Source organism: Lissotriton helveticus, chromosome 11 (assembly GCF_964261635.1).
Source record: "Lissotriton helveticus chromosome 11, aLisHel1.1, whole genome shotgun sequence".
NCBI classification, from domain to species: domain Eukaryota; kingdom Metazoa; phylum Chordata; class Amphibia; order Caudata; family Salamandridae; genus Lissotriton; species Lissotriton helveticus.
In genome coordinates this window covers 940,433,133-940,459,312 of record NC_136072.1, presented here as the reverse complement: position 1 = coordinate 940,459,312, position 26,180 = coordinate 940,433,133, and the positions used below count along the sequence as shown (strand labels likewise).

General features: G+C 43.1%; 1 protein-coding gene across 2 annotated transcripts in view; it reads right to left on the bottom strand.

The window, feature by feature from the left end:
• The window catches only part of LOC144792327 (solute carrier family 2, facilitated glucose transporter member 11-like), a 591,893-nt gene that overhangs the window by 100,483 nt on the left and 465,230 nt on the right, over positions 1–26,180 (bottom strand). For both annotated transcript variants that reach the window (XM_078667282.1, XM_078667283.1), the window contains 3 exons: positions 13,914–14,074; positions 9,011–9,135; positions 6,403–6,532 (listed from right to left, as the gene is read on the bottom strand). In XM_078667282.1, the coding sequence (XP_078523408.1) occupies positions 6,403–6,532; positions 9,011–9,135; positions 13,914–14,074 (416 nt within the window). The remainder of the gene's footprint in view (positions 1–6,402; positions 6,533–9,010; positions 9,136–13,913; positions 14,075–26,180) is intronic.

Sequence of the window (26,180 nt, the reverse complement as noted above, 5' to 3'; positions counted from 1 at the left end):
AATTAACAAGTCTCAAAATTGAAGTATGAGACCCCGCACTCTGGTCTACGCGCGTTTCGGCGGCACACAGCCACCTTCCTCAGGACCTTTTTCCGTAACAAACACAGGAAACCAGGGGACACTACAATGCATCGGTAAATTTTTAGACAGTGGTAACGAACACTTGAACCACGGCAGAGATAATTTCACAGTCTAACCAATCCCTATATTAGGGTTGGGTGAGTTTCTATAATTGTCCAAAGATGACGCGAAGATAATATTGCGAGTTCTCAGGTGCCAAATTCACTTCTTGTATTCTGACTTGAATCCTATGCAAGGTATCGTTGTTACAAGTCCAGGTTGCTTCTATTCTTATTCTTTCATTCGCGGGTCATATGTAATAGTCTCCATCAGAAGACCCGAAAAAAGACACCAATTCTTTTCAGGTCGTGCACGAAGTGCAGGGTCAAAGAAGGAACTCCCACATGGATCAACGGTTCCAAACAGCTTCTTGAGAGAACCACATGTAAGCTGTGACTTCAGTGCATGAATCAAAATTCTGTCGTACAGGTAGTTAGAAGAGGGACACGTCAGGAGCTGTGCATGTGTGGGATGTTAAATAAGATGCTACATACAGTGCAATTGGTGAGCAGAGTAAAGATGGGGAAGAAGTAGCTTAGAAGAAGTTGCCTGTGGCAATATCTATGTGTCTGGGTGGAACCCTGGGTAGAGACACACTGCAGTGTCTTGCTGGTCCAAAAGCTAGCCTGTGGCTGGTCCATTTAGCTAACTGCTGAAGCTTCTGGTTTGATTTTCAATGTACCTGCTGATTTTTGGTGGTGATTCAATTTTAAATGGCTTTGACAAAGCCAATAGGTGTGGCTCCTTTTTTTAAGACCCCCTAATAAGAAAAATCAAAAAGCATCTCGAAGTATTAAAAAAAATCGAAAACTATTGTTTTTAGTATACAATGCATCAATGAGGAAGTTAGTTTAATTTGTGATGATTGAGACTACTTTTGGGATAGTAGAATAGTTACTGATGCATGGCAATTCATGTACTCCATAAAATGCAGAATGATACACCAAACATTACATAGCATGTGATGCGAGATAATTACAGGAACTTAAAAGATCACACTGCGCACAGCAAAGCTAACAAATTCCACATCCAGATACAGTGCACGACTGAAACACAGCACAGCCAGGCTTATAAACCTAACATCCATGCAGGACCCAGGACAGCAAAAGTGCAAAGAAAAGTGCACCACAAGGCTCACAATCTCCTCATACAAAAATAATCCAGTAGGGAAAATCACACTTCATAACATGGATAACAAAGTTCACCTCTCTGCAGAATGCAATCCAACATCAATCTTCTAGCATGAGCACCACAATTCACACGGTAAACAGTCATAATATCGATTCCAAAATATAGAATGGACATAATATCGAAGTAAAAATATAGAATGGACAAAATATCGAATGGACACAATATAGTGGTTAAAAATATCGAATTGAAGGTAAGTAATATCGATTTTCAAAATATAGAAGTCAAAATATCGAAGTATACAATATAGGCATTAAATATATCGAATTTTTAATAATATAAATTTTTTTAAAGTGTTTTGTATGTTAGTATATGTGTGAAAAGTGTATATTCATTTTTGTAATGTATGTTTAATTTATATTAAGTAATGAATTTTATGGTATTTAATTTTTGCGTAAATTAATTCTGTAGCGGGTTGTGGGTTTATAGGGGAATAGGGTGGGAAGTAATTTACATGTAATTAAGTAAATATTTTTATTTATTTATTGGTATTGATTTTAAATTTATTGGTAATTAATTTCTATTAATTGGCAATTACGTTTTATTAATTGGTAATTATTTTGTATTAATTACATATTTGATAATTATGATAATTGCATTAATGTATTTTCTGTAGTGGGATGTGGGTTTATAGGGGAATAGGGTGGGAAGTAATGTAATTGTAATTAATTACATAATAAAAATACTTTTTGTGTATTGATAATTAATTTACTGTTAATTATTAATTGGTATTAATTTTTATTATTAATTAGTTTTTGTTATTGAAAAATAATTAGTTGTTAAATAATTACGAATAGGTTATTAATTTTTAATAACTAATTAGTATTTGTATTCCTAATTAATTATTACATAATATTACATTGGTTATTAATTTCAATTAATGTTTTATTGGTATTGATATTTAATTTATTTTTAATAATATATTAAATCATTACTTTCCCTACTGTTAAACTCACTGGAGTGGGAATAGTAATTTTCACCCTCCCGCTATCCAACGCGTTCCCTACTGTTGCACTCTCTGGAGTGGGAATAGTATTTTTTACCCCTACGCTATCCAACGCTTTCCCTACTGTTGCACTCTCTGGAGTGGGAATAGTAATTTTTACCCTTACGCTATCCAATGCTTTCCCTACTGTTGCACTCTCTGGAGTGGGAATATTAATTTTTACCCCTACGCTATCCAACGCTTTTCCTACTGTTGCACTCTCTGGAGTGGGAATAGTATTTTTTACCCCTGCGCTATCCAACGCTTTCCCTACTGTTGCACTCACTGGAGTGGGAATAGTAATTTTTACCCTTCCAATATCCAACGCTTTCCCTACTGTTGCACTCTCTGGAGTGGGAATAGTAATTTTTACCCCTACGATATCCAACGCTTTCCCTACTGTTGCACTCTCTGGAGTGGGAATAGTAATTTTTACCCCTACGCTATCCAACGCTTCCCTACTGTTGCACTCTCTGGAGTGGGAATAGTAATTTTTACCCCTACACTATCCAACACTTTCCCTACTGTTGCACTCTCTGGAGTGGGAATAGTATTTTTTACCCCTGCGCTATCCAACGCTTTCCCTACTGTTGCACTCACTGGAGTGGGAATAGTATTTTTTTCCCCTAGGCTATCCAACGCTTTCCCTACTGTTGCACTCACTGGAGTGGTAATATAAAATGTTACCCTCCTGCTATCCTACGGTAAAATATTGTAAATTTTTTATTAATAACTTAAATTAATTATATCTTAATTTTAAGGTTATTTGAGTATTTTTAAGTATGTTTTAGTTAATTATATTTATTATTTCATTAATTTTAAATTACTTTTAAGACTTTTAAAAAAATTGATATTTTGACTGACTATATTTTTTACAGACTATATTTTGGATTCGATATTTTTGTACTTACCTGTTTGTAGATAGGAATTCGATATTTTTGCATTCTATATTTTGGCAACTATATTTTTGCATTCTATATTTTGGCAACTATATTTTGGTAAGTCTATATTTTGTCATTCTATATTATGTCAGTGATCCGAATTCGATATTTTTGCATTCTATATTTTGGCAACTATATTTTGGTAAGTCTATATTTTGTCATTCTATATTATGTCAGTGATACGTGTTCGCTTTCTGTTAAATGCTGTGGTGCTTCTGTCGGAGTTGCGTTTGTATAATAGATGCACGTGATGTTTTTTGAGTTATGGCACTCATATGTGTGAATTGGGATCGGATCACTGACATAATATAGAATGACAAAATATAGACTTACCAAAATATAGTTTGCCAAAATATAGAATGCTAAAATATCGAATTCCTATCTAAAAACAGGTAAGTACAAAAATATCGAATCCAAAATATAGTCTGTAAAAAATATAGTCAGTCAAAATATCGATTTTTTTTTAAATGTCTTAAAAGTAATTTAAAATTAATGAAATAATAAATATAATTAACTAAAACATACTTAAAAATACTCAAATAGCCTTAAAATTAAGATATAATTAATTTAAGTTATTTATAAAAAATGTACAATATTTTACCGTAGGATAGCAGGAGGGTAAAATTTAATATTACCACTCCAGCGAGTGCAACAGTAGGGAAAGCGTTGGATAGCCTAGGGGTAAAAAATACTATTCCCACTCCAGTGAGTGCTACAGTAGGGAAAGCGTTGGATAGCGCAGGGGTAAAAAATTGTATTCCCACTCCAGAGAGTGCAACAGTAGGGAAAGTGTTGGATAGCGTAGGGGTAAAAATTACTATTCCCACTCCAGAGAGTGCAAAAGTAGGGAAAGCGTTGGATAGCGTAGGGGTAAAAAATACTATTCCCACTCCAGTGAGTGCAACAGTAGGGAAAGCGTTGGATAGCGTAGGGGTAAAAAATACTATTCCCACTCCAGAGAGTGCAACAGTAGGGAACGCGTTGGATAGCGGGAGAGTGAAAATTACTATTCCCACTCAGTGAGTTTAACAGTAGGGAAAGTAATGATTTAATATATTATTAAAAATAAATTAAATATCAATACCAATAAAATATTATTTGAAATTAATAACCAATTTAATATTATGTAATAATTAATTAGGAATACAAATACATATGAGTTATTAAAAATTAATAACCTATTCATAATTATTTAACAACTAATTATTTTTCAATAACAAAAACTAATTAATAATAAAAATTAATACCAATTAATAATTAACAGTAAATTAATTATCAATACACAAAAAGTATTTTTTTATGTAATTAATTACAATTACCTTACTTCCCTTCCTATTCCCCTATACACCCACATCCAACTACAAAAAATACATTAATGCAACTATCATAATTATCAAATATTTAATTAATACAAAATAATTACCAATAAATAAAACTTAATTGCCAATTAATAGAAATTAATTACCAATTAAAAATTAATTACCAATAAATTTAAAATCAATACCAATAAATAAATACAAATATTTACTTAATTACAATTAAATTACTTCCCACCCTATTCCCCTATAAACCCACAACCCGCTACAGAACTAAAAAGCTAAATTTAATTAAAAATGTATAATAATTGCTAAAAATTAATATTTAATTTAATATAATTAAATTACTTCCCACCCTATTCCCCCATAAACCCACAACCCGCTACAGAATTAAATTACGCAAAAATTAAATACCATAAAATTCATTACTTAAACTAAATTAAACATACATTACAAAAATGAATATACACTTTTCACACATATACTAACATACAAAACACTTTTAAAAAAATTATATTATTAAAAATTCGATATATTTAATGCCTATATTGTATACTTCGATATTTTGACTTCTATATTTTGAAAATCGATATTACTTACCTTCAATTCGATATTTTTAACCACTATATTGTGTCCATTCGATATTTTGTCCATTCTATATTTTTACTTCGATATTATGCCCATTCTATATTTTGGAATCGATATTATGACTGTTTACCGTAGAGGAATATGATACAGATCAACTCAATTCTCCCCTGGCATAGCATCTGGAGTAAGGTAGGCACAAAGTTTTCCTAAGCATCTAATTGAAGACTGCCTAATACTTGGCCAACATGCTAAAATACCTTGGCTAGATTTTATTATTAGGGCTAGGAGAAACATTGTCTATAGAGAACTGTACAAGTATCTTGCAATGCAGCAAGAAGAAGTTGAAAATGATCCTCATAAAAAAAGAGAAGCCTTAAGAGAGCATAGTGTTGGTAACTATTGTTTGAGAGGTACTGAACAAGGCATGCGAAAGTACCAGATCCCTGTAATCAATGTCCAAAACAGGTTTTATCTTGCACATTTATAATTAGTTATTATATATCAGATGGTTACTTTTCCTAAAATAAGGGCCTGGAATGAGGAAAAATATAATTGTTTGTGTGATGGGAAAAGATGCAGTCTACTCTGCATTTTATTTTTGCCTGAAAATATTATACATTCATTAGAATGCGTTATTTAAAACCATTGTTCTTAGCAATGAAGTTTATTTCTTATCTAGATTCTTTTAACTATCTATGTCAAGTAGAAAGCTTACGAGTATGTCATATGTGTCAATAGCAATTAGAATGAGGAAGAGTATTACTCACCTCGAAACCCTAATGTATGAAGAATAATATCCATAAGGCTGATTTGTTATTGCCCATTTATATTGGATTGACTGATTTGTATGCAAAACATTGCTCTCCCAATTTATTTAGAACCTCGTAATGATGATGTACATTTTAATACTAATAAAATAAGAACTTGTTTCATTTCTCAAAATAGGACTATCACTATTGCTGGCTGATCTAAGGTGTAATGTAAATGTACTGTATTTTAATGTATTGTATTTATATTATTTTATTGACACATTTTAGTCTGAATAAGGATTATTATTGATGGACTGAACTGAATTAATATGCATTGGAAATATTGCAAATACTCACATATCAATACAACAGTTTGATGTTTCACACTGTATGTCTCTAATCGCTTTTTTGGTTACATAAACTTCCCATATAGCAACCGAAAAAGAGTGGATTTTAAAGATATGCCTCAAGATATGTTCAACCAAAAAATGATCATAAATACTAAAGTACAGTACCTCAAGCCAATAATTTGTCCAGTTACAAGTCCTCCTGTCAGAAATATAGAGCTCCCTAATGCCATGGAACCCCTGAGGTGTTTAGGAGCAATCTCACCCAGGTATAGAGATTGCACGACAATACCGGTGCCTACAAACAAAAACATAGAAATAAGTTGGCCACACATACGTTAAAAAGTTAGAAATTTAGAATGTTATGCAAATATGTATGTTGCTGAAGAAACAAAGGTATTTATTATTTCACAACCCAACAACATTGCTCCTGTAAAAGCAATTTAAAAAGAACATTTCACTGACCATAAAAAGTGACTACTTTCCCGCCAAACTTTGAAAGGGAAAGCTATGAATGTGTATATTGAAGTCAGAAGCCACTTTCACATTGATTCTCTATACCATTGCACTCTAACTTATCAGAAAGAGGCATTACATTATTCTGTTTGGTTGTGATAGACATTAGCAGAATGTGGAGCATAGACGAAGATACATTTTCCGCACATTGTGGTGAGGTGTGGCTCACTGGTTAGAGGCGGCAGACCTGTAAGCAGAGAACGGCCCGGGACCAGGATTCAATTCCCGACGCGGCAGGGTCTTGGACCAAGGTCAACGGACTCGATAATTCTTGCCTCAGTGCCTACTCTAACCAGGGACCACACTCGGTAACTCTGGGCATTAAGCTTGCCTCATCTCTACAACGACCCCCCACAGACGCTGGGGATGCCTGGTTTCACCCTGGAGATACCCAGAAAAGGGACCATCTCACAGGGAAAACCAGGACGGGTTCCCCAGCGGTCTACAGCGCCAGGACACTCGGGTAGAGTAACAGTGCGCTTTACAAGTATCCCACATTATTCTTATGTTTAATTTAGGAAGAAATTCCTGATGACAAAATGTTATTGATCTGAACAGGAGCTTGGCCTCGGGCTACCATATGTGTCCTTTTCATTTGATATGGAGACTGTGAATGTATTTATGTGAAGTTTCCATAGCCTGGTGCCTTATGGTCCAGAGCCACTGTTTCTAAATTTGAAGGGGTCAGGGCCAACACTGATATGCCTACAATGTGGTATTGTACATCCAGTTCAAAATAACATTGAGGGAAGCCATGTACAAGTCTTTTCTTTTCCAACCTGGAGAAACCCCTTCCCATACCCCATCTAGTTTGGTCGTGTTTAGTTCCCTTTCTCACTCTGGAAAGTTTCCTCCATTCTTTCGCAGGTGCAAATCTCCAACTATTTCCAGGGTAGGAAATGGTCAGGGAACTTTGTTAATGCTAAGAATGCTGGCACTGAGGTGAAAAAGCCTTGCAAGAGTGCAAAATACAACCTATCAAAGAAAAGGACTGCTGGGATCAACACCAATTTCTGCCCCTGAACGAGGGTACATGTTCTAACTCAATTTATGCAAAACATCCAAATGGGTCTGTAAATTAAATAGATTATGAATATTGATAATTGCTCAGTATGCACAAACCTAAAGGTGCTAACAGTGCTTACTGGGCATGGGGTATAGTACAATAGCTCCAGCAGTGTAAATGACCTCCACAGATTTCTGATTAATTCATGTATTAACAATTTTATAAAGCATGCACATTATCTAATGAGTGGCAGAGAGCTCTACATAAGGGTGGTTTTACAAGTGCGGTTAAAGACAGATGATGAGGTTCTCCAGATTGGTGGTGGAATGAGGTGCCACACTCAGAAATCACTTCTCAAGAAGGATTGTACAAGTGTTTTTGTCTTCTTAAAGGCTAGTATTTCAAGGAGAAGGGCATTGGTGCACTGCAGTGGCTGTTGGCCAGCTGAGATACTCAGTTTCTAGTTCAAATATTTCAGTGCCTCGAAGTGTAGAGCCTGTGAGATGACTTCTGGTTTGATTATACTCCCTGCAAGTCAATGAGATAACAAGTGTTGAGTGGTGAGCAAACTTTTTCCTTGTTGGGACCAAGCGGACAGCTGTATAAAGTGCTGGTTTGAGAAGGTAAATGTGAATATTGGGAATTCGCTATAGTTGTGAAATACCATAGTCCAACCTAAAGAGCACAAGGGGCTGAACTACTTCTCTGGAATCCAGTTCTGTGAAAAAAGGTTTACTTGTACACAGGAGTTAGATATTAAACTGTGCATATCTTCTTCCAGAAGTTGGTGGGTGGATGAACGAAATATAGTGGCTCAGTAAGAGGAGGGTAGTGAGGAGAAGCCTTAAGTAAGTTAACTCTGTGAAAGAGTGAAGTACTAATACTTTGTAAATATCTTCACCATTTACTTTAGAACCTTTTTAGGTTGTGTCAGAAGCATCAGAGCCTACTTCATCACTATTCCTATAAGTGTTCTACTTTTAAACAAAAGTTCTTTGATTATTAGCATTATAGCACCAGTCGAACCCTGAAGGAAAAATAGCTCTATGAAAAATATTTTTGCAATCTTCTGACCAAGGACCTTATATAGGCTATACATTAGGAAGGGACCTTTTAAGAATTGCATTTATGTCAAACAACAATGTATACATTTTGTATGGATATGTGCATTTATAAGCAAGCACTGGGCAAATGCAAACAACTTGTGCACATGTAACTGTTCTTTTATTAACTTTATTTTAAGAAATCACATACCTGCACATACACCAATAAGGAACCTGCCAACGATCAGAAATTCAAACATTCCAGTCGGATAAGCTATTCCCATGAAAGTCATAGCAAGTAATGCCATTGAATTGTTCGCCAGAAGTGCTCCCTTTCTATAATAAAATAAATTAGGATTGATGACTTTACCCAGTTGTAATACATTGTTTCCAAGATCGCAGCAATGTTTGTAAATACTTTGACTGATGCAACTGATGAATGAATAACATACTTTTTTTTAAAACTGTTTTTATTATTATTATTACAATAGCATCGAAATTGGCAACACAGACATTAATCAATTGCATTCCATTATAGACTTAGCTCGCATTCTTCTTATAATATAACGTCTCCTGATTCTGTGTGTATCCTTCCCTGAATAACATACTTTTTAGAACATATATGGGAGCACAGTTTTCTTTTTGTTTTTACTTAGTGAGATATGAATTTCAACAGGCTGATGGATGCAAGAATAATCCAAATTTGTAATTGAGAAATAGACGTTTCAGGTTGATGGATTCCTTGTCAGATGCCATGCAAATACCACACGGTCTCAGTTATGTATTCTTTTATCCAGACCTCCTATCCATTAATACAAACAAGGGTGACTGCAGTAGATCTCTTTACCACTGCTCCATGCAGGCAAGTTGGTCCGATTTGTACTTTGGTGTGTTTTAGTGGAGTTTAGGTTGAAGCAATATATTAAGGGTGGGAAAGAAAGGAGACTTAGGGAAGGTGGTGGAAAGAGATTCAGAGAAGTCTGGGAAGTTCCAGGGAAGAAAAATGTGTTCTGTGGAAAAAAGTCTGTTTGTCTTGAATATGAGAGCATAATATAGTAGTGCCAGCATCTTGGTATAAGTACTAACAACCCTGTAGGAAACTGGGTTCTTGTTGCAGTACCCCCCCACACTTTTTGCCTGGTTCTTGATGCACCTTTGACTGGGTCCCTGCTAACCAGGTGGTCAGTGCCAGTGTTTGCTCCCAAACACTGTGCCACAATTAGCACCACTTCAGCAATCCCAGTAAGTCCCTAGTAGATGGTACCCCTGGTACCTAGGGAATTGGAACTGAAGAGGGTCCATTAGGGCTGCAGCACAAACTGTGCCACCCTAGTGACCCCTCACCAACACCATGCGAACTGCCATTGCAGACTGCTTGTCTTGGTACAGAGGGACTGAAGAGTCTACATGGTACACAGCCCTATGTGCCATGCCCAAAGACACTACATGAGGTATAAGTAAGTCACCCCCACTGCAAAGTGCAATATAACCCTTGTGTAGACATATCTGAATGAACAGATATGATCCTATAATATCTTGGACCGCAGTGGCCACAGTGGCATGCAGTGTGGGCACAGCCGCACCTGCGGTCCGACCACCTTGTTACTAGGGGTGGGCGTAGTTCGCGAAGTAGCGCTACGCGAAGCTACGCGAAGTGCACTATGCACTACGCGAACTTCACGTAGCACTACGCGAGCTGCGTAGTAGCATGTTCGCACTGTGCAAGATGCATTTTCAATGATTGCACAGTGCGAACAAGCATCCGGCACTGTGCAATCATTGAAAACGGCATCTTGCACAGTGCGAGCTGTAGTTTTCTGCCGCTCGAGCGGCAGCTTTCTCAACGCGAACTGGTAGTTTCTCGTCGCGAGCATGCACGACCACTCGCAATGAGAAACCTGACCTCCCCGCATTGAGAGTCTCGCCGGGATGTCATTTTGCTTGCTCGCAGTCGCGAACATGATGTTGAGGACCGCGAACAAGCAAAAAATGACCGCTGCACTACGCTACGCGTGTTCGCGCTGTGCTACGTGAAGCTCGCGTAGTGCGAAGTTGCGCAAACTTCGCAAACTACGCAAGCGTAGCGTAGTGCTTCGCCCAGGGTTACTTGTTACAAGTTGGGCGGTCAGGTTGCCGTGGGACCGCTGCAACCAGCAGGAATCAGAGATTCCTAGTGGTGTTGTGGAGGTCTTAAGGCCGCAATATCCTTGGAAGTGCCGCTGCGGCACCGACAAGCATATTATGAATTTCCACTCCACCCCGGTTTTCATGGCGTTGAACCTGCCATGAAAACTGTGGCAGAGAGGAAAGACAGGGAGCACTACAGGGCCCCCTGTTGCCTCAGGGCCTTGGGTTGCATGCAGGGGGACACATGGTGTGCCCCCCTTAAGTGCATGCACCCCAGTTACTGCACGGCATGGACTGCACAAGTAATTGCAGTGCATGATCTGCCTTTGACCTTCCCATTGCAGAGCCTTTTTCAAAGGCACAGCCGCAGGACTGTCAGAAAAACGCCCGCCAGAGACTAGAAAAGTCGTAATCTGGTGGGCGGTGTCAATACGGCTTTGGCGGTCTTGGAGCAGAGCAACAGCATGGCGTCCCAGGTCCAAGACCACCAAAGTTATAATTAGGCCCTTAGTTCATTCTTGGGTATTGTAAGTGCACAGGGAAACCATAAAGGGTACATGGGCTGAATACATGTCATCATGAGCTTCCTAGCTACATGATGGCTACCGAACAACTCATCCTAATAGACCCTCACTGATGCCAGTGTTGGATTTATTAATAAATGCACCCAGGAGACACCTTAGAAGGTCCCCTGAAAACCTACCAAGCACTGGTGTGATCTCTGACTAGTCTTTGCCAGCCTGCTACTACCAAACATGTTTCTGAACTCATGGGGTGAGAGCCAGCACTCTCAGAGGCCAGGAACAAAGCTTGCTCTGGGAGGAGGTGCTTCACACCTCCCCCAGGCTAGGCTGGCCTTCCACTGCGGGATGCTTTAAAGGCTATACCACTTTGAAATGCAACCCATGCAGCTCCAGCTAATGAATGGTGCCAACTCTCCTGTCCTGTTCCATATTTGGCAAGAGGACAGGCGGGAAAATTAGCTAAATTAGGAGGTGGGTCCCCATTCAGCTCGAACTACACCTATGGTGGGGCAGGTGATGTGGAGCCCACTTTTCATTTCCTTCCATCTTGGTTTGAGAGGGAATTAGCCAATTAGGGTCAGGGTAGTGCCCCTTTCCACAGGAAGTGGTCACTTAGAGGCTGCAGACACCCTACAAGTAGGTATCCCATTGGCTACTATCTGCTACTCCCTTTAACCCCCATAAATTTAGTATTGAGGTGGAATCCTAGGACCTTGCAACTTAGGCTCAATGGACACAAGGAAGATAAGGACACAGAAGAGCAGCTGGCATGTAGACTGAAGCACTGCTATAGAAGAGTGGTTCCGAACCCTGCCTGTTGCCTTACTGACTCAACAATCATGGTGTGCTGTCTTATCCTGCAACTGTAGGGCCTCCAAAAACCCTGGAGCACCTCCAGCCTTTGAAAAATTGCAACCTTCCGATAAACCTAACTGCTTACCCACACTACCACAAATAGAGCAGTAGTATTATCTACTTTTGCCTCTGTATATAAATTTAGGTCTCACTGGACTCTCTTCCCCATTTCCTTTATTTTAGTACACTATGGGGCCGATTCCGATCTGGGTCGGACTCGTTTCGGTCGGACTTCCATTGAAGTCAAGGGGAGTCGGTCGTACAACGCGTAGATGGGCTCCCATTGACTGAATAGGTACGTTCTGGACAAGTGCGCCCTTTACAGTGTGTACGCGTCAGTGCCATCCGCACCGTACATGCCTGTGTTGGGGAGACCCATGGGTCTCCCCCTGTGTCCGAGCCGTAAGGCTACGGGTACCAGGGGTCCGATGCGGACCCCCAAAGACCAGCTCCGGGAGCTATTGCGAGTCGGAAGCTCCGACTCGATCCGGCTGTTCGAATTGCGCATCGTACTGGCTCGGTCTGAATTCGCCTCCATTGCACGCCTTGGTTGTCTTACGGTCGAGACGTACAGAGTGGTTCGGACCCGGAAACGATTCGGTCGGAGATTTCGTCCGGACCCGTGTACGAACGGTACGGAAATTCAACCTCCGAATCCGACCCACTAATCCCAAACCCGATTCGGAGCCCTTCCGACCGAGATCGGAATTGGCCCCTTAGTAGAGAGCCAGCTTCCTACAAAACCTGGTACCATGTTTTTTGATGTGGAGTTTAGTTTACCTTTATCGTTGGTATAAGCACTAACATTCTGGCGCAATTTTTTATTATTGAGTTTAGTTCACTCTGATCACCAACTACATTCTTGAAGTCCTAGTATCTGCCTCTGTTCAGAATGCATGCTCTCATGGTAAAGAATAGTATTGCGAGCGAACAGGGATCGGTCGCATCCTCATTCGGTTCCAGTTCCAAATCGATGTTGGATGGACTCAAGTCTGTCAGTCATCGGAATTGGGGCCAAAGAGTAGTCTGATTCCAAAGACCGCAATCTATTGAAAGATGAACTATAGCTCCTGAAGAATGTGTGCCCTTGCACCTTTGCAGAACTCAACAGGAGTATGACCCGGTACAAAATGTAGATACTTGCGAAGGGACCCTACTGATCCACTCAATAAGCTCTAAACAGATAACGTAACAGTTAGACCTTGCTGGTGAGACACAGATATTTACAGGTCTTTGCACACCATTGCCTGACTGGTCTTTTTAAATGTACTCAGTTGTTTTTGCTAGGCTTGGGGATTTCAGTGCTCTCCACAACCAGAGGATCGGTCTAACCCAGACTCATTATGGTGTAGGACTGAATCTGCAACACACAGGTCAAATGGGCTTTCACGATTACAAAAACACTCTGTCCGATACACAAATATTCAAACCTTTTGCAGTACTCAAATGACAGCGATTGACAGTGAATTGTGAGTACAAACTCAACCATACCCAGTGCTTTGATAATTTGGTGAGATTATGTCAATAACGTGACCAATAGATATTATGATTAATCAGAACACATAACAATTTTTTTTAATCTGTCTTTTTCAGCTAGAAACATCTTACCGGCCCAGCTTCACTGCCAGAGCCCCTCCAATATTAGACCCGATGAGGCCACCAAGCGTAAAAATGGAAACAATTATTGACCATATAAGAGTCAGCGTATTTTCATCCAATGTATTTTGGTAGCGGTCTTCCCATGTTTCATTTATAAATGTCTGGATGTACTAAAAATAAAAGAACAAGGTTTGTTATTTATATTGAGATGAAGACCTCACATCTAAGGTAGATGATAAGCCACTATTAATGTAGTGTGCATAAACTCTCCAATGTATAACTCACTGTAGACCTTTATTACATAGTATTGCTTTGGACTTTAAACAGGATAAATGGAATTAATGCAGACTATACCAGATGAACACATGAAAACGATATTGGTAAGGTTGTCTTTCCAGAATGTAAGCCTAGGTGCATGTTTATATACAGTTGTTCTAGACCATGATGTCATGTTTTCTTTTATTGTTCTTCATTTTGTTGGTACTTATAGTAGTCTCACTGTATCTACATACTAATAAAGGACAATTAAAAAACATAAAATAAACAAGTATAAAATATTCAGGCATATGGAATAGCATACATTTTCTGTTAGTTGGAAAACTCTTTTTTAAATTAACTTAGATATCTGTCCATATTTACTTAAACCAAAACCAACTACAATACTTGTGTATTCATCACCATCATCATCTAAATTTATTTGATCATTAAGATCATAAAAGTACATTAAAACAACATAAAAGCAACGAGCATGATATCATACAAGACCATACAGAATTAAAGCACAGGGGTAAAAACCTGGGCAGTTTAGTCAGTGTCTCCGCATACTACAACACTCCGGCTCCATTTAAATAAGATGATTAGGCTATTCATTCCCTTAAGACTACACCAACAATGCAAAACATTTTATAACAGACAAGCAGTAAAGTGCACATTTATTCTATGAGCATAGATATCCTCTGGGATGAACCATTGATCATTTAGCAAAAAAAATACTTGAGTCTTATACCTAAGCTACAGATACACTTTGCAAGCTAAGGGCGACCAAATTTCATCAATTGTCTTCTCATTTGCAGGGAATGGTTTGAAATGTATAAATTATGTAGTAAAATGCCTCTGTCTTCCCAAATATTATCAATCCGTTGTTTTTTTTTTTCAAAACTCTTTTTATTGAAAGATCGCAATACAAACACAGCACTCCGAGCCCCGGAGGCACTGCAAGCAAGTCGTTTCATCATCAAATACGATCCATGAAGTATAGAACTGTACCCCCAAATCACCCAACATTCCCCCATCTATCTATCCCCCCTACCGTAATCCCCCCTGCCCCACTACCCCCCCCCCCACACAGTGTCACAATGTCCCTGTACAACACGGAAGCAGAATACATTTACTAAAACTCCATGTACTATAATGCCCATTTGCACCATCACATTGGCCCCTCTTCGTCTCCACGTATCGCTGGCGGCTCCAGCCATATCCCCCGGTAATCTGCCCATCGTTTCCATATTTTGTAATGTTTCTTAGGCCATCCCCTGGCTTCAAACACAGGTCGTTCCAATCCCATACAAAAGTCCAGGTCCTGCTTCCATACTGTCACGCTAGGAGCTCGAGGATCTTTCCAGGCCTTGGCTACATCTCTCTTCGTGACCGTGAGGCCCAGTAACAACAAGTGTCTCTTATAGAGGTTACCCCCAACTCCCTCAAGGACATGAAGAAGTCCCAACTTGGGAGTGCGCGGGAGCTCCCAACCCAACACCTCCGACAGGCAGTCCCATACACACTTCCACCAATGTATCGATCCGTTACAACTCCACACCGTATGCAGGAACGTGCCCACTGCTTGACCACATCTCAGGCATTCGGGGGACGCTATCAAACCTGCTTTCCACAGCCTCTCCCTGGTGTAGTAGGCCCTATGCAAGTATTTAAATTGAATAAAACGCAGGCGTACAGCGATAGCCGCTCCCCTTGGGGCCTCAAGAGCCTCCCACCAGTCTTCTTCCTCCAGATCAACCACGTCTGCTGCCCAAACCTCCCGCAGATGTTGTAGGGACGACGAACAGTGAGTAACCAGAGTCTGATAAATACGGGATATCTTCTTGTCTCCCAAATCCCCCATGAACACCTTTGCTTCCAGTGGGCTAAATTTGGGCAGGGAGTTCAGGCCTTCCAGGGCGGGTGCAATGGCGTGACGAAATTGCAGGTATTTAAAGAACTGCGTCCGGGGCATGCAATATTCTCGACTGAGTTCCTGAAATGACTTAAGGAACGTGCCCCGCATAACGTGTACCAAGCTCGAGATTCCAATAGAATCCCAACCCCTGAAACCCTGCAGGGATGCCAACGCCGGAAGTTGGCCATTTCGCCAAAGCGGAGTTTCTGCCGGAAGCTTACCCCATACGGTGTAACACCCGTCTCCAAATCAGAAGGACCACCTGTGTAGCACCATGCAATACCTTCCTCAACTGCGACGAGTACAGAATTGTGTGAAGTGAGTCCGGCTCCATCAAATAACGTTCAAGGGCATAAGCCGGATCACCTCTATCCCCATACCACCACTCATTGAGGATAAGGAGGTGTGACGCCTGGTAGTATGACTGGATATCTGACGTGGCCAATCCACCACAGTATGTAGATAAGAAGCAGGTACGGAGAGCCACGCGTACGGCACCTCCCGCCCACAAAAATTGGCCCAGAACTGAGTTCACTTGGCTAAACCAGCGCGACGATATCGGGAACGGGTGGTTCTGTAATTGGTCTAATAGTCGTGGGAGGGCGACCATTTTAGAAATCTCTGACCTACCATATATATTAAGAGGCATTCGCGCCCAGGTTTTCATGTCGGACTGAACCCGGTCCCACACCGGCACTATGTTGCGTTCCCATGAAACAGCGGGCGAGATCGTCAGGAACACCCCCAGATATTTCAAGCCTCCCGCTGCTATTTGCAAGGGCGACGCCCACTGACCCAACTCTACTTGGTCACCCAGTGTCCAGATGATCGATTGTCGCGGGTTTAAGAACAGTCCCGACACTTCCCCAAATATTCTCATAATCTCCAGAACTCTGGGTCCCAACCTATTCACATCTGTGAGGAAGAACAGGACATCGTCTGCATATAGGGCGATTTTATCTGACGGCCCTGCTTCCCATTCAAAGCCCCGCAGCTGGGCATCCATCCTGACCCAAGCCGCAAGCGGCTCCATGGCCAATGCAAAAAGGGATGGTGAGAGGGGACACCCCTGTCTAGTACCCCACCCGATGGGGAAGGTCACGGACGAGGCCCCAGCCACCCTCACCGAGGCCGTCAGGTCGGTGTTTCACGTACGACAGAAAGTGCGGCCCAAAGTTAAGCCGTGGGAGAAGAGCAAAGAGGTATGTCCAACTGAGGGAGTCAAAGGCTCTATCTATGTCCGCTAAGAGCAGCGCTGCCGGGGATCGAGTGCCACACATTGCTTCCACCGCCACGTGTGCGCGTCTGATATTGTGCCGAGTTGCCCTATGGGGCATAAATTCGGCCTGGTGAATAGAAAAAGGACAAACCCTGCCAGGAATGATTACAAGGTCCCTCAGGGGGATCCTAACATTCAAACAAGAGGTGACATAGGTAACATATCAGAGCCGACACTTCATCACATAGAGACCATACACCTTTTTTATGAAAATATATATGGTTTATTCATCATTTGTGGGTTAAAGTTTGTATAAAAAGTCCATATAGGTACTTAGACACAATATATATCGACAAGTGATTCAAAGTCTAATATAGTGCATATCATGATAGGTACTAAGCAACAAGCATTAGTCTAGGTCCCACACACTCCCGCAATCAACCACTAAATACACTCTCATTCTAAACCTCATTCACCACAATAATTATACATTCACACATAGAAAATAACAAAGGTACATGGCAGCCTGCAGGGAAAAATGTCTAATGGCTGCTAGTGCTAAGATTATAACATGGAGGCAAAACACAGTGGACAAGATGTTAGAACAAGGACTACACTGGGGCCATCCATGTGGGTCACGCCAACGCGCGTTTCGATGCAGGGCCTATTTAGGCTGCACCTTCATCAGGGCGAGGAGGACCGGGGGGCGGGGACATGTACACTGGGGATAGCAGAGCAGATTTTCGTGGGTCCAGCTACTATGTTTTCGGCTGGTTCCAATTTCCGAAATGCCACGTCTGAGAGTGAGTCCTGAGAAGGAACGGGTGACGGTATCCTAAAGAGAGGGTTTCAGAGTAGTTCTCATTTTAAATGGGGCTCTGGTTCAGTCCAATGGGATCATTCAGTTTCAGCGCGGTCGTCCCAGGGTTTTGTGGACCCGGGTCTCTTGTCTCGAGGGTTCCGATTCAGTGGCGTCTCGAGAGAATTGGGTCTTCTCACATTTCAGCGTCAAGAGGTGGTGCACTCTGGTAGAGAGCACACATGATAGCCCTCGGACAATCGAGGGGTGTGATATCTCTACTGCAACAAGTCTCCCAAGGTCCAATATCGGGGGGACTTATTACCAGTCAATCAGGGGTTGGATGCAAGCAGGATCTGGGGACAATCCTGAATCTTCGGCGATAGCGCAGACCGCGGCGCGGCGACTCATGCTTGTCCGGCGGTCAGCCCGGCTTACAGAACACCACGATCTCTGCATGTCTCCAATCCACCGGCAGAAGCTCATACTCTCTCGCTGCCTCCAGGGCATTCCGGTAGTGTGTCCCCAACTGGAGATGATATTTCTTAAAGAACTCGCTCGGGAACCCGTTGGGTCCCAGAGTTTTGCCCGTATTAAGTTCTCCAAGCGCTGTACCAAGTTCCTCGTCCGATAATGGAAGTTCGAGGCTTTCCCGCACCGCCTCTGACAGCGCACGTGGTGGTAGGACGGCAAGGAATTTGTCGATATCTAGTGGGGAGAGACGTTCTTGTGGGGCATATTGAGTCGCGTAATAGCTGGCGAAACTGTCGGCCAGTGCCTTTGGGGATGAGATTGTCCCCCCCGCGTCATCCTTAAGGCTCGGCAGTACCTGCGGGTGAAATGTGTTTTGGCAGAGTCTGTGCAGCATCGTGCTCCATTTGTCTCCCCATTGATAAATCCTGCTCCTTGTCGCCAGCCATACCTGACGCGCCTCATCAAGTAGCAGGGATGTATACAACTGTTGAGCTAGGAGCAACTGTTGCACTCCCCTATCGTCACTAGCCGCACCGCATCTGGACTCTAACTCCTCAACTGTCGCCTCAGCCTTTACTAGTCCCTCCCTGCGTTTCTTGCGGGCCGCCGAGCACCAGGCGATGTCCACTGCGCGCAGTGCGGGCTTGAGGGCCTCCCAGATCATCTGCGTATCTGTCACCGAACCTAAGTTCTCTTCCCAGTAGTGGGCTATTGCCACCCCCATATGCTCCTGGTAGTCTTCCTGTTGTAAGGTCCACGCGGACAGACACCATCGGAACGGCTGTCTCTCTTTCCCCAGCTCTATGACCACCGCCACTGGAGAGTGGTCCGATAGTCCCCGGGGCAAAATGGAAGCGGAGTCCACTCTCTTTACTACGGCATTAGGAACGAACATGTAATCCAGCCTAGAGAAGGATTTATGCACCGCTGAGACATAGGTGTATTCACGACTTTGTGCGTGCAAGTAACGCCATGTGTCCACCCATCCCAGCCCGTGAACAATACCACTCAGCTTAGTGGGCGTATCCACCAACTGTCCCCCCCCGGTCTTACATCTGTCCATCCGGCACTGCATAACGTCATTCCAGTCCCCCCCTATTACCGCCAGGCTCTCAGGGATCTCAGACCACACCATATACAGCTTCTCTATCAAAGCCCATTGTAGCTGGGGAGGGAGCATACACACTTCCAAGCACCCACGATTCGGCACCTATCGTACCCTTGATAAATATGTACCTACCCTGCGGATCGACCCACTGTGATTCGTGAACATAGGACAATCTTCGGTGCACCAGGATGGCCACCCCCCTGGAGCCCCGCACAAACCCAGCGTGGTAGACCTGGTCATAACCATATCGTCCCAGACTAAGAACTTTGGTACCCAGTAAGTGTGTCTCTTGTAACAATAATATATCCGCTCCTTCTCTCTTCCCCAATCGCAGCACCGCTCCTCTCTTGATTTTATCCAGCATACCCCGCACATTCCAGCTTAACACTCGCATGCAGGCCATAGGCACCCTAGAGTCCAGAGGTTCATCTGCCATTTAGTCGCAAACATACCAAGCAGCCCAGTGACGTGTTTGGTAGGCAAGTAGACATCTGTGTAGGTAATTCCAGCAACACTGTGTGTGGCGACTGTTCCCCCTCCTCCCTCCCACCTCCCCCCTCCCTCCCTCTCCCCCTCAGCCCCCGGAACCTGTGCCCACCCTCCAACGAACCCTCCCCCCACACCACAAACCCCACCCCCCAAACTCCCCCAGCCACCCCCCTCCCCGCACCTCCCAAACATGGAAGCACCTGTCGCGGTCGGAACCCGGCCTGGTCTCTAACGGGAGAACCAGAGTAGCATCCTCCGAAGGACCCCCTCGTGACAACCCATAGGAACTTGGCTGTCACCCCCAACCACCCTTTTAAACTGGGGCAATGTCCCAGCCCATCATAACAGAGCACCTGAGCATCTATACATGGCTCCAACAAAAACCTTTGTCTCAAGTCCCATTATTCTCAAGGGGCATCCGTCCGCTGCTCCTGCGTGAAGTCTTCCTGTCGGGCGGCCAATCCAGCGCGTGAGCTCCTGGTCGAGCGCGATCCTCTGCGACGGCTGCGCTGACCACCGAGGCCCCCCGGGCTATGCCACTGGAAGAGGAGTCCGATTCCCCATCTCTGGCTGCGTTGATACGGATCTTCACCGTCTCGTCGGTCCACTGAAAGACCTCCTCGGGGGTGTTGAAGAACAGAGTGCGGGACTGGTAGACGACCCGCAGCCGCGCCGGGTAGAGCAATGCATACTGGAGCTTAAGACCACGGAGCCGGGTGGCCGCATGGAACGATTGATGCTGTTGTTGCACCATACCTCGCAGTATCTGCTACATGCAGATAAACACAAAGCACACAATACTGTAGCACATAAACAATCATATGTAGCACTAATACACAGTGGCCTCAAGGGAGAGACCAAACCATATACTCAAATAGTGGTATAAAAACCGAGACTCAAGTCAAGACAGTGTCTAGAGGATGTAGAATCGCTGGGACCCCAAGGAACAACCCAAGGTGAGTAAGACGGGACCCCATGGAGGACGGGTACAGTGTGAGAACACGGCAGCGTGCTACATACAATTCTATGGGAGAGTCGCAGTTGCAGTTTTAAAGTTTAAGGACCCTTCCCGGTTGATTACGAAGAAACCCTTTAGAAGATAGAAGGTTGGAGAGCCACCCCACCCGTGGATACCGAAGTACCCGAGTTACCTATCCCAGGGAAGCTGGGTGCATGGGGTCGAAGTGGCGTCAGAAACTGCTGTCGTTCTCAATGGGAGTCTTCAAAGAAAAGCCACTGTTGGACATAAAAAAGTGTCCGGTAGAACCCACAGGTGGATTCTTGATGGAAGGAACCTGAAAGCAGAGGGGACAGAGTCTGGGTCACTCAGGAGTGACAAGGGGCTCGGTAGACGAATGTCCAACGATGTCGGCTGCTTCAGGTGTGAAGATGGACACTTTGACTCTACAGCTGCAGGTACCAGGAGATGTTGAGGATGACCAGGAGCCAGATATGAGCTGTCCCACAAAGGATGTCTTCAACAACTTGGATCTGCCAAAGATATTATCATCAAACCAGAGGATAAGGGTGGCGCCACGTTCATTACGGATCGACAGAGTTATCAAGAGGAATGCTACAGACAAGTTAAAGACAAAAGACGATATGAACGACTATGAGTGGACCCCACCCCAGATTATTCGCTACCATCAAAACCCTGGTGGATAATGGGAAGTACGCAGGTTGGACCACAGAAGGAGAAGTTGATTTTTTGGTACAAAATTATCCAGAGACCCCCTATTTCTATATATTACTAAAGATCCACAAATCCACAAGACCATTAGCATGCAAACCCATTGCCTCCAGAATAGGATCATTACTGGAACCGTTCTCCCAATTTGTAGATTGGTTCCTATGTCCTATATTCGCTGAAATGCCATCCTACCTCCAAAGCACCACACATACTGAATGTACTCACAGGCATCGCTTTTGATCCCCAGATACACCTGATGGCCATCCTTCGACGTGGAATCTCTATACACTAAAATTCCACAGGACGACTCTCTACTAACTGTGAGTGAGCTGCTCAGTCTTAGACTTAGAACACAGGACCACATGACCCCCACCTCATTCATGATGGACTGTGCCACTATCGCTGTGAAACAAAAATTCATTCAGTTGCAAGAGCAGCTTTACTGGCAAGTTACTGGTACCTCGATGGACAGTGCCTTTGCCCCAAGCATTACGAACCTTTATATGCACAGTTTAGAGTCCAAACACATCTACCTGACTGACAACCGACACTCCTCCAATCTCAAAGTATGGAGAATTTATATAGACGACATTCTGGTGGTATGGGAAGGTCCTGAAGAATCCCTCAAGACCTTCTCCGTCTGGCTTAACACAAGAAACCTACATCTGGGATCCGCTTTCGAATGGAACACGACATCCCTCTCCTTACTTGACCTCTGCTTATATCCCAAGGACGGAGGCATTTGCTCAGAATTGTACAGAAAACCTATGGCACACAACTCTTTGCTCTGTTACACCAGCTTCCATCCACGTGCCCTTTGAAATAATTTGCCAGTGGGAAAATTCTTAAAAATTAGGGGAAATTGTAGAGATAACGAAATTCAAGTAGCATGCCCTTACACTATGCACCCATCTGTCCCAGAGATTATACACTGCCGATCTCATACACAAATAAGACAAATGGGCAAGGAACAATAATAGAGAAGCCCGCTTTGAAACACATCCCAAATGCCCTATGGACAGACTTATTTGTGTCAGCACATATAGTCATTTAACCAACACCAATTAAAAGATAAAAAAAAAGAACTAGCCTATCCTCAACAAGGGGGACAACTGGTTACCCAAACCCCTGTGTGCTCCTAAATACAGCAGGAAGATCCGGGATATCTTGATACAAGCAAGACCAAAACAACCCCCTCCTGCTTTACGCGAGAATACTCTATAGTCACTTGGGCTGGCTAAAGGCCACTATCCCTGTGCATCCTGCTCGGTTTGCCCCTACACAAATCCCAATACTGAGATAGATGTAGGCCTTACAACTCCAAGGGAGCTTTAGGACTCTAACCAATTGCAACACAGAAGAGGTCATATATCTGCTGAGATGTCCCTGCACCTTGGTCAATGTGGGGATGACCACCCACAAGATCAGACAAAGAATTGTGGAATACAGCTGTTCAAAAATATACAAGAAATACAACAGAATTCTGAGTAGACACTACCTAGACACAGGCCACACAGATGAGGAAATCAAATGGGTAGTCATAGACAAATCTCCCTACCTCCTGACTATGGGCACCAATGAGTTGGCCCTGTTCCACATAGAAACAGCAGTGGATCTTCAGGCTCCGCTGTGATGGAAAGGAGTTGAATGATGACATCCACTGGACCAGTTTGGGACAGTAGCAAAACACCTGACACCTACACCGCACATCGACATGTTTTTACTGACTTGGACAAAGACTTCACCGGGCAGACCACTTGATCCAAGGCACGCTTGGTAATCTATAACCTGGCCTACCTCTGCCCCAGCCAAGCAATAGGACCTCTCTTTACTGTAGCATCCACATTTCCTACCGGGGAACAGTGATTTCATGCCTCCCTATTTACTTGAACCAGTCGCATCTCACTCTTTAAATAAGGTTCCTTGCCTTACTGTTTTTTTAGATAGTTCCTTTTTTCTCTAAACAGGACATGACATCTGATGTTCCTGTACACTGTACAAATGCGGGCATATCACCGGTCCTCATTTACATAACCCACTTGATCTGAGGAAGACTTGATCATCAATAACCCATCTTAGTCCTTTCTCGCTAAACAGGACACGCCATCTGATGGTCCTACACACTGCACGAATGCAGGCACTACATCAGCCCTCATTTACACAGCCCTCAGATCGTGGGACCACATTTCCAGTAGGGCCGAGTGCTTTTGACAACCCAACCGGAGCCACACCAGGAGCGTGTTACTCTCTTTTTTATATCCAGCTCTCACCTGGATACCCTTTTATCCCTAGACACGGACTTCATAGAGGTAAGCCCATATGTGTACTTTTCCTTCACTGGACACCTGAGGCCCGTGCTCGCACATGAGTGGCCATCTTCATTTGAGACGGGCATTCTCTCTCCCTTTGATGCAATGCTCCACTAGCACCCTACCTGACCCAGAGCATGTATTCACATGACAGGGTCTCGTTGAACTACTACCAACTCTCCCTTGAAAGCCTTTTAGTGCCCCCCTCCATAACACTACATATTTTCTTCCCGGATTCAAGTTTAAGATAGATGTGGGAGTTACCTGCCCTATCAGTCTTTACCCAACTGGCTGCATAGCTCCCTAAAACGATATACAATAAACGTTGTTGTCCATGCATGTGAAGTCAATATATTGTTCCATACTGTATTTAATATAGTGGTGTTAGCAGTCTTAATTTCAGTATACACCCGGTCTGTCTACCCAAGCCATAATTTCAATAACCGATAGACTGCCGTGTTTGCCATTATACTACAACTGTAATTTTAGGACTGTCTTCTGTTTGCATAGGTTTGTAGATACAGATGAGCAGTACAGAATTGTGATGAGTAGTGATGTTTTCTCCTTTTTGGTTCTCTCACCTTTAGCTGTGCGACAAGTGGTGTCACCTATATGGCTGGGGAGTGGGATCTTTACGTCACGAAATCGGTAAGATGACGTCAGAGATTGATGAAGCAAGCAACAACTTTGCATGCCTAAATTTGTTTGATATGAATTTCTTTCTATATACCCAGCAGGACAGAACCACTTAGATATGCAAAATATTTTTTGTTTGTTTATTTGAGATAAATGGTGGAACACAACAAACACGGGCCATCACCATATCTGACATGCTACTGAATCTTGGTGGCCAGTATATTTGTATATTTTTATTCTGAAACATTTTTCTTCCAGTACACAGTGATTATTTACTTGGTCCTGAAGAATGCCCCAGAACATCAAGTGGAGTTACCTTAGGGCAGAAACATGTTTACCTAATGTATATTTGCTGATGACTCCTAGTCCTCTCTTTTTTTTAACCCTGTCCCAGGAGACGACAAAAAACAGGTAATTTGGCCTTCTGTAGACAGTTTTATTTTGCAACCTTTACTTATTTGCACTCTGTTCTTCACCAATCCTCTACCTCTTCCAATGAGTTTCCTTCACAAAACAACTCAGCTCCTCTTCAATTCTAGAGAGTTGTAGCCCACACCAATGAACTTGAGGCCTTGGTGTGAGGAGGGAACCCAATGATGAAGCATGTCACCTCTGGGTGAGTGAGGGTTCTTGTCCTGAACAAGGTTTTACTAAGCATAATTGTTGGAACACTTTGTCACACATTTAGACAGCAACATGTGTGTGAACAGTCTTTCTTCACTCTGCGTCTTCTGAGACTTACTTTTTGTGAGGCTTTTACCTATTAAGCAGTGTTTGGATAGCATGGCATACAGGGCTGTGTGCCATGTTGACTCGTTGGTTTTCTCTGCACCAAGAGACGCAGCCTTCAGTGGCCCAGTGCATAGTCTTGGTGAGGGGTCCCTAGGGTTGCACAACCAGTGCTGCAGCTCCAGAGGACCCTCTTCAGCACCCATGTCCTAGGGAATAGGGGCACCATTTAGTAGGGACTTATAGTGGTAGCTGAAGTTGTGCCAATTGAGATACAGTGTTTGGGAAGGAGATCTGGCACTGGGTACTTTGTTAGAAGTCACCCAGTGCTTTTCATCGCTGAGTTTACTGACATTTGCCAGATGTATCAAGGACCGGATTCCAAACTAGACACTGTTTTTGCACAACTCTGCAATGTGGCACACACCTTTTGTGAGCTGCATCAGATGCATTCATCTGGGACAATTTGCATTAATATTAATATGACATTATTCCCTCTGGTAATCCATATGAATGACTGCAGATGCAGGGATTGTTGCCTATAAGGGGCAGCAGATGTCCAGTTCTGCATTCGGATTTGTAAAATGCATCCTTGCAGCCTCTGTCTCTATGTGAAGTGACATTAAGGAGAGCATGCAGCAGTTCCCGAT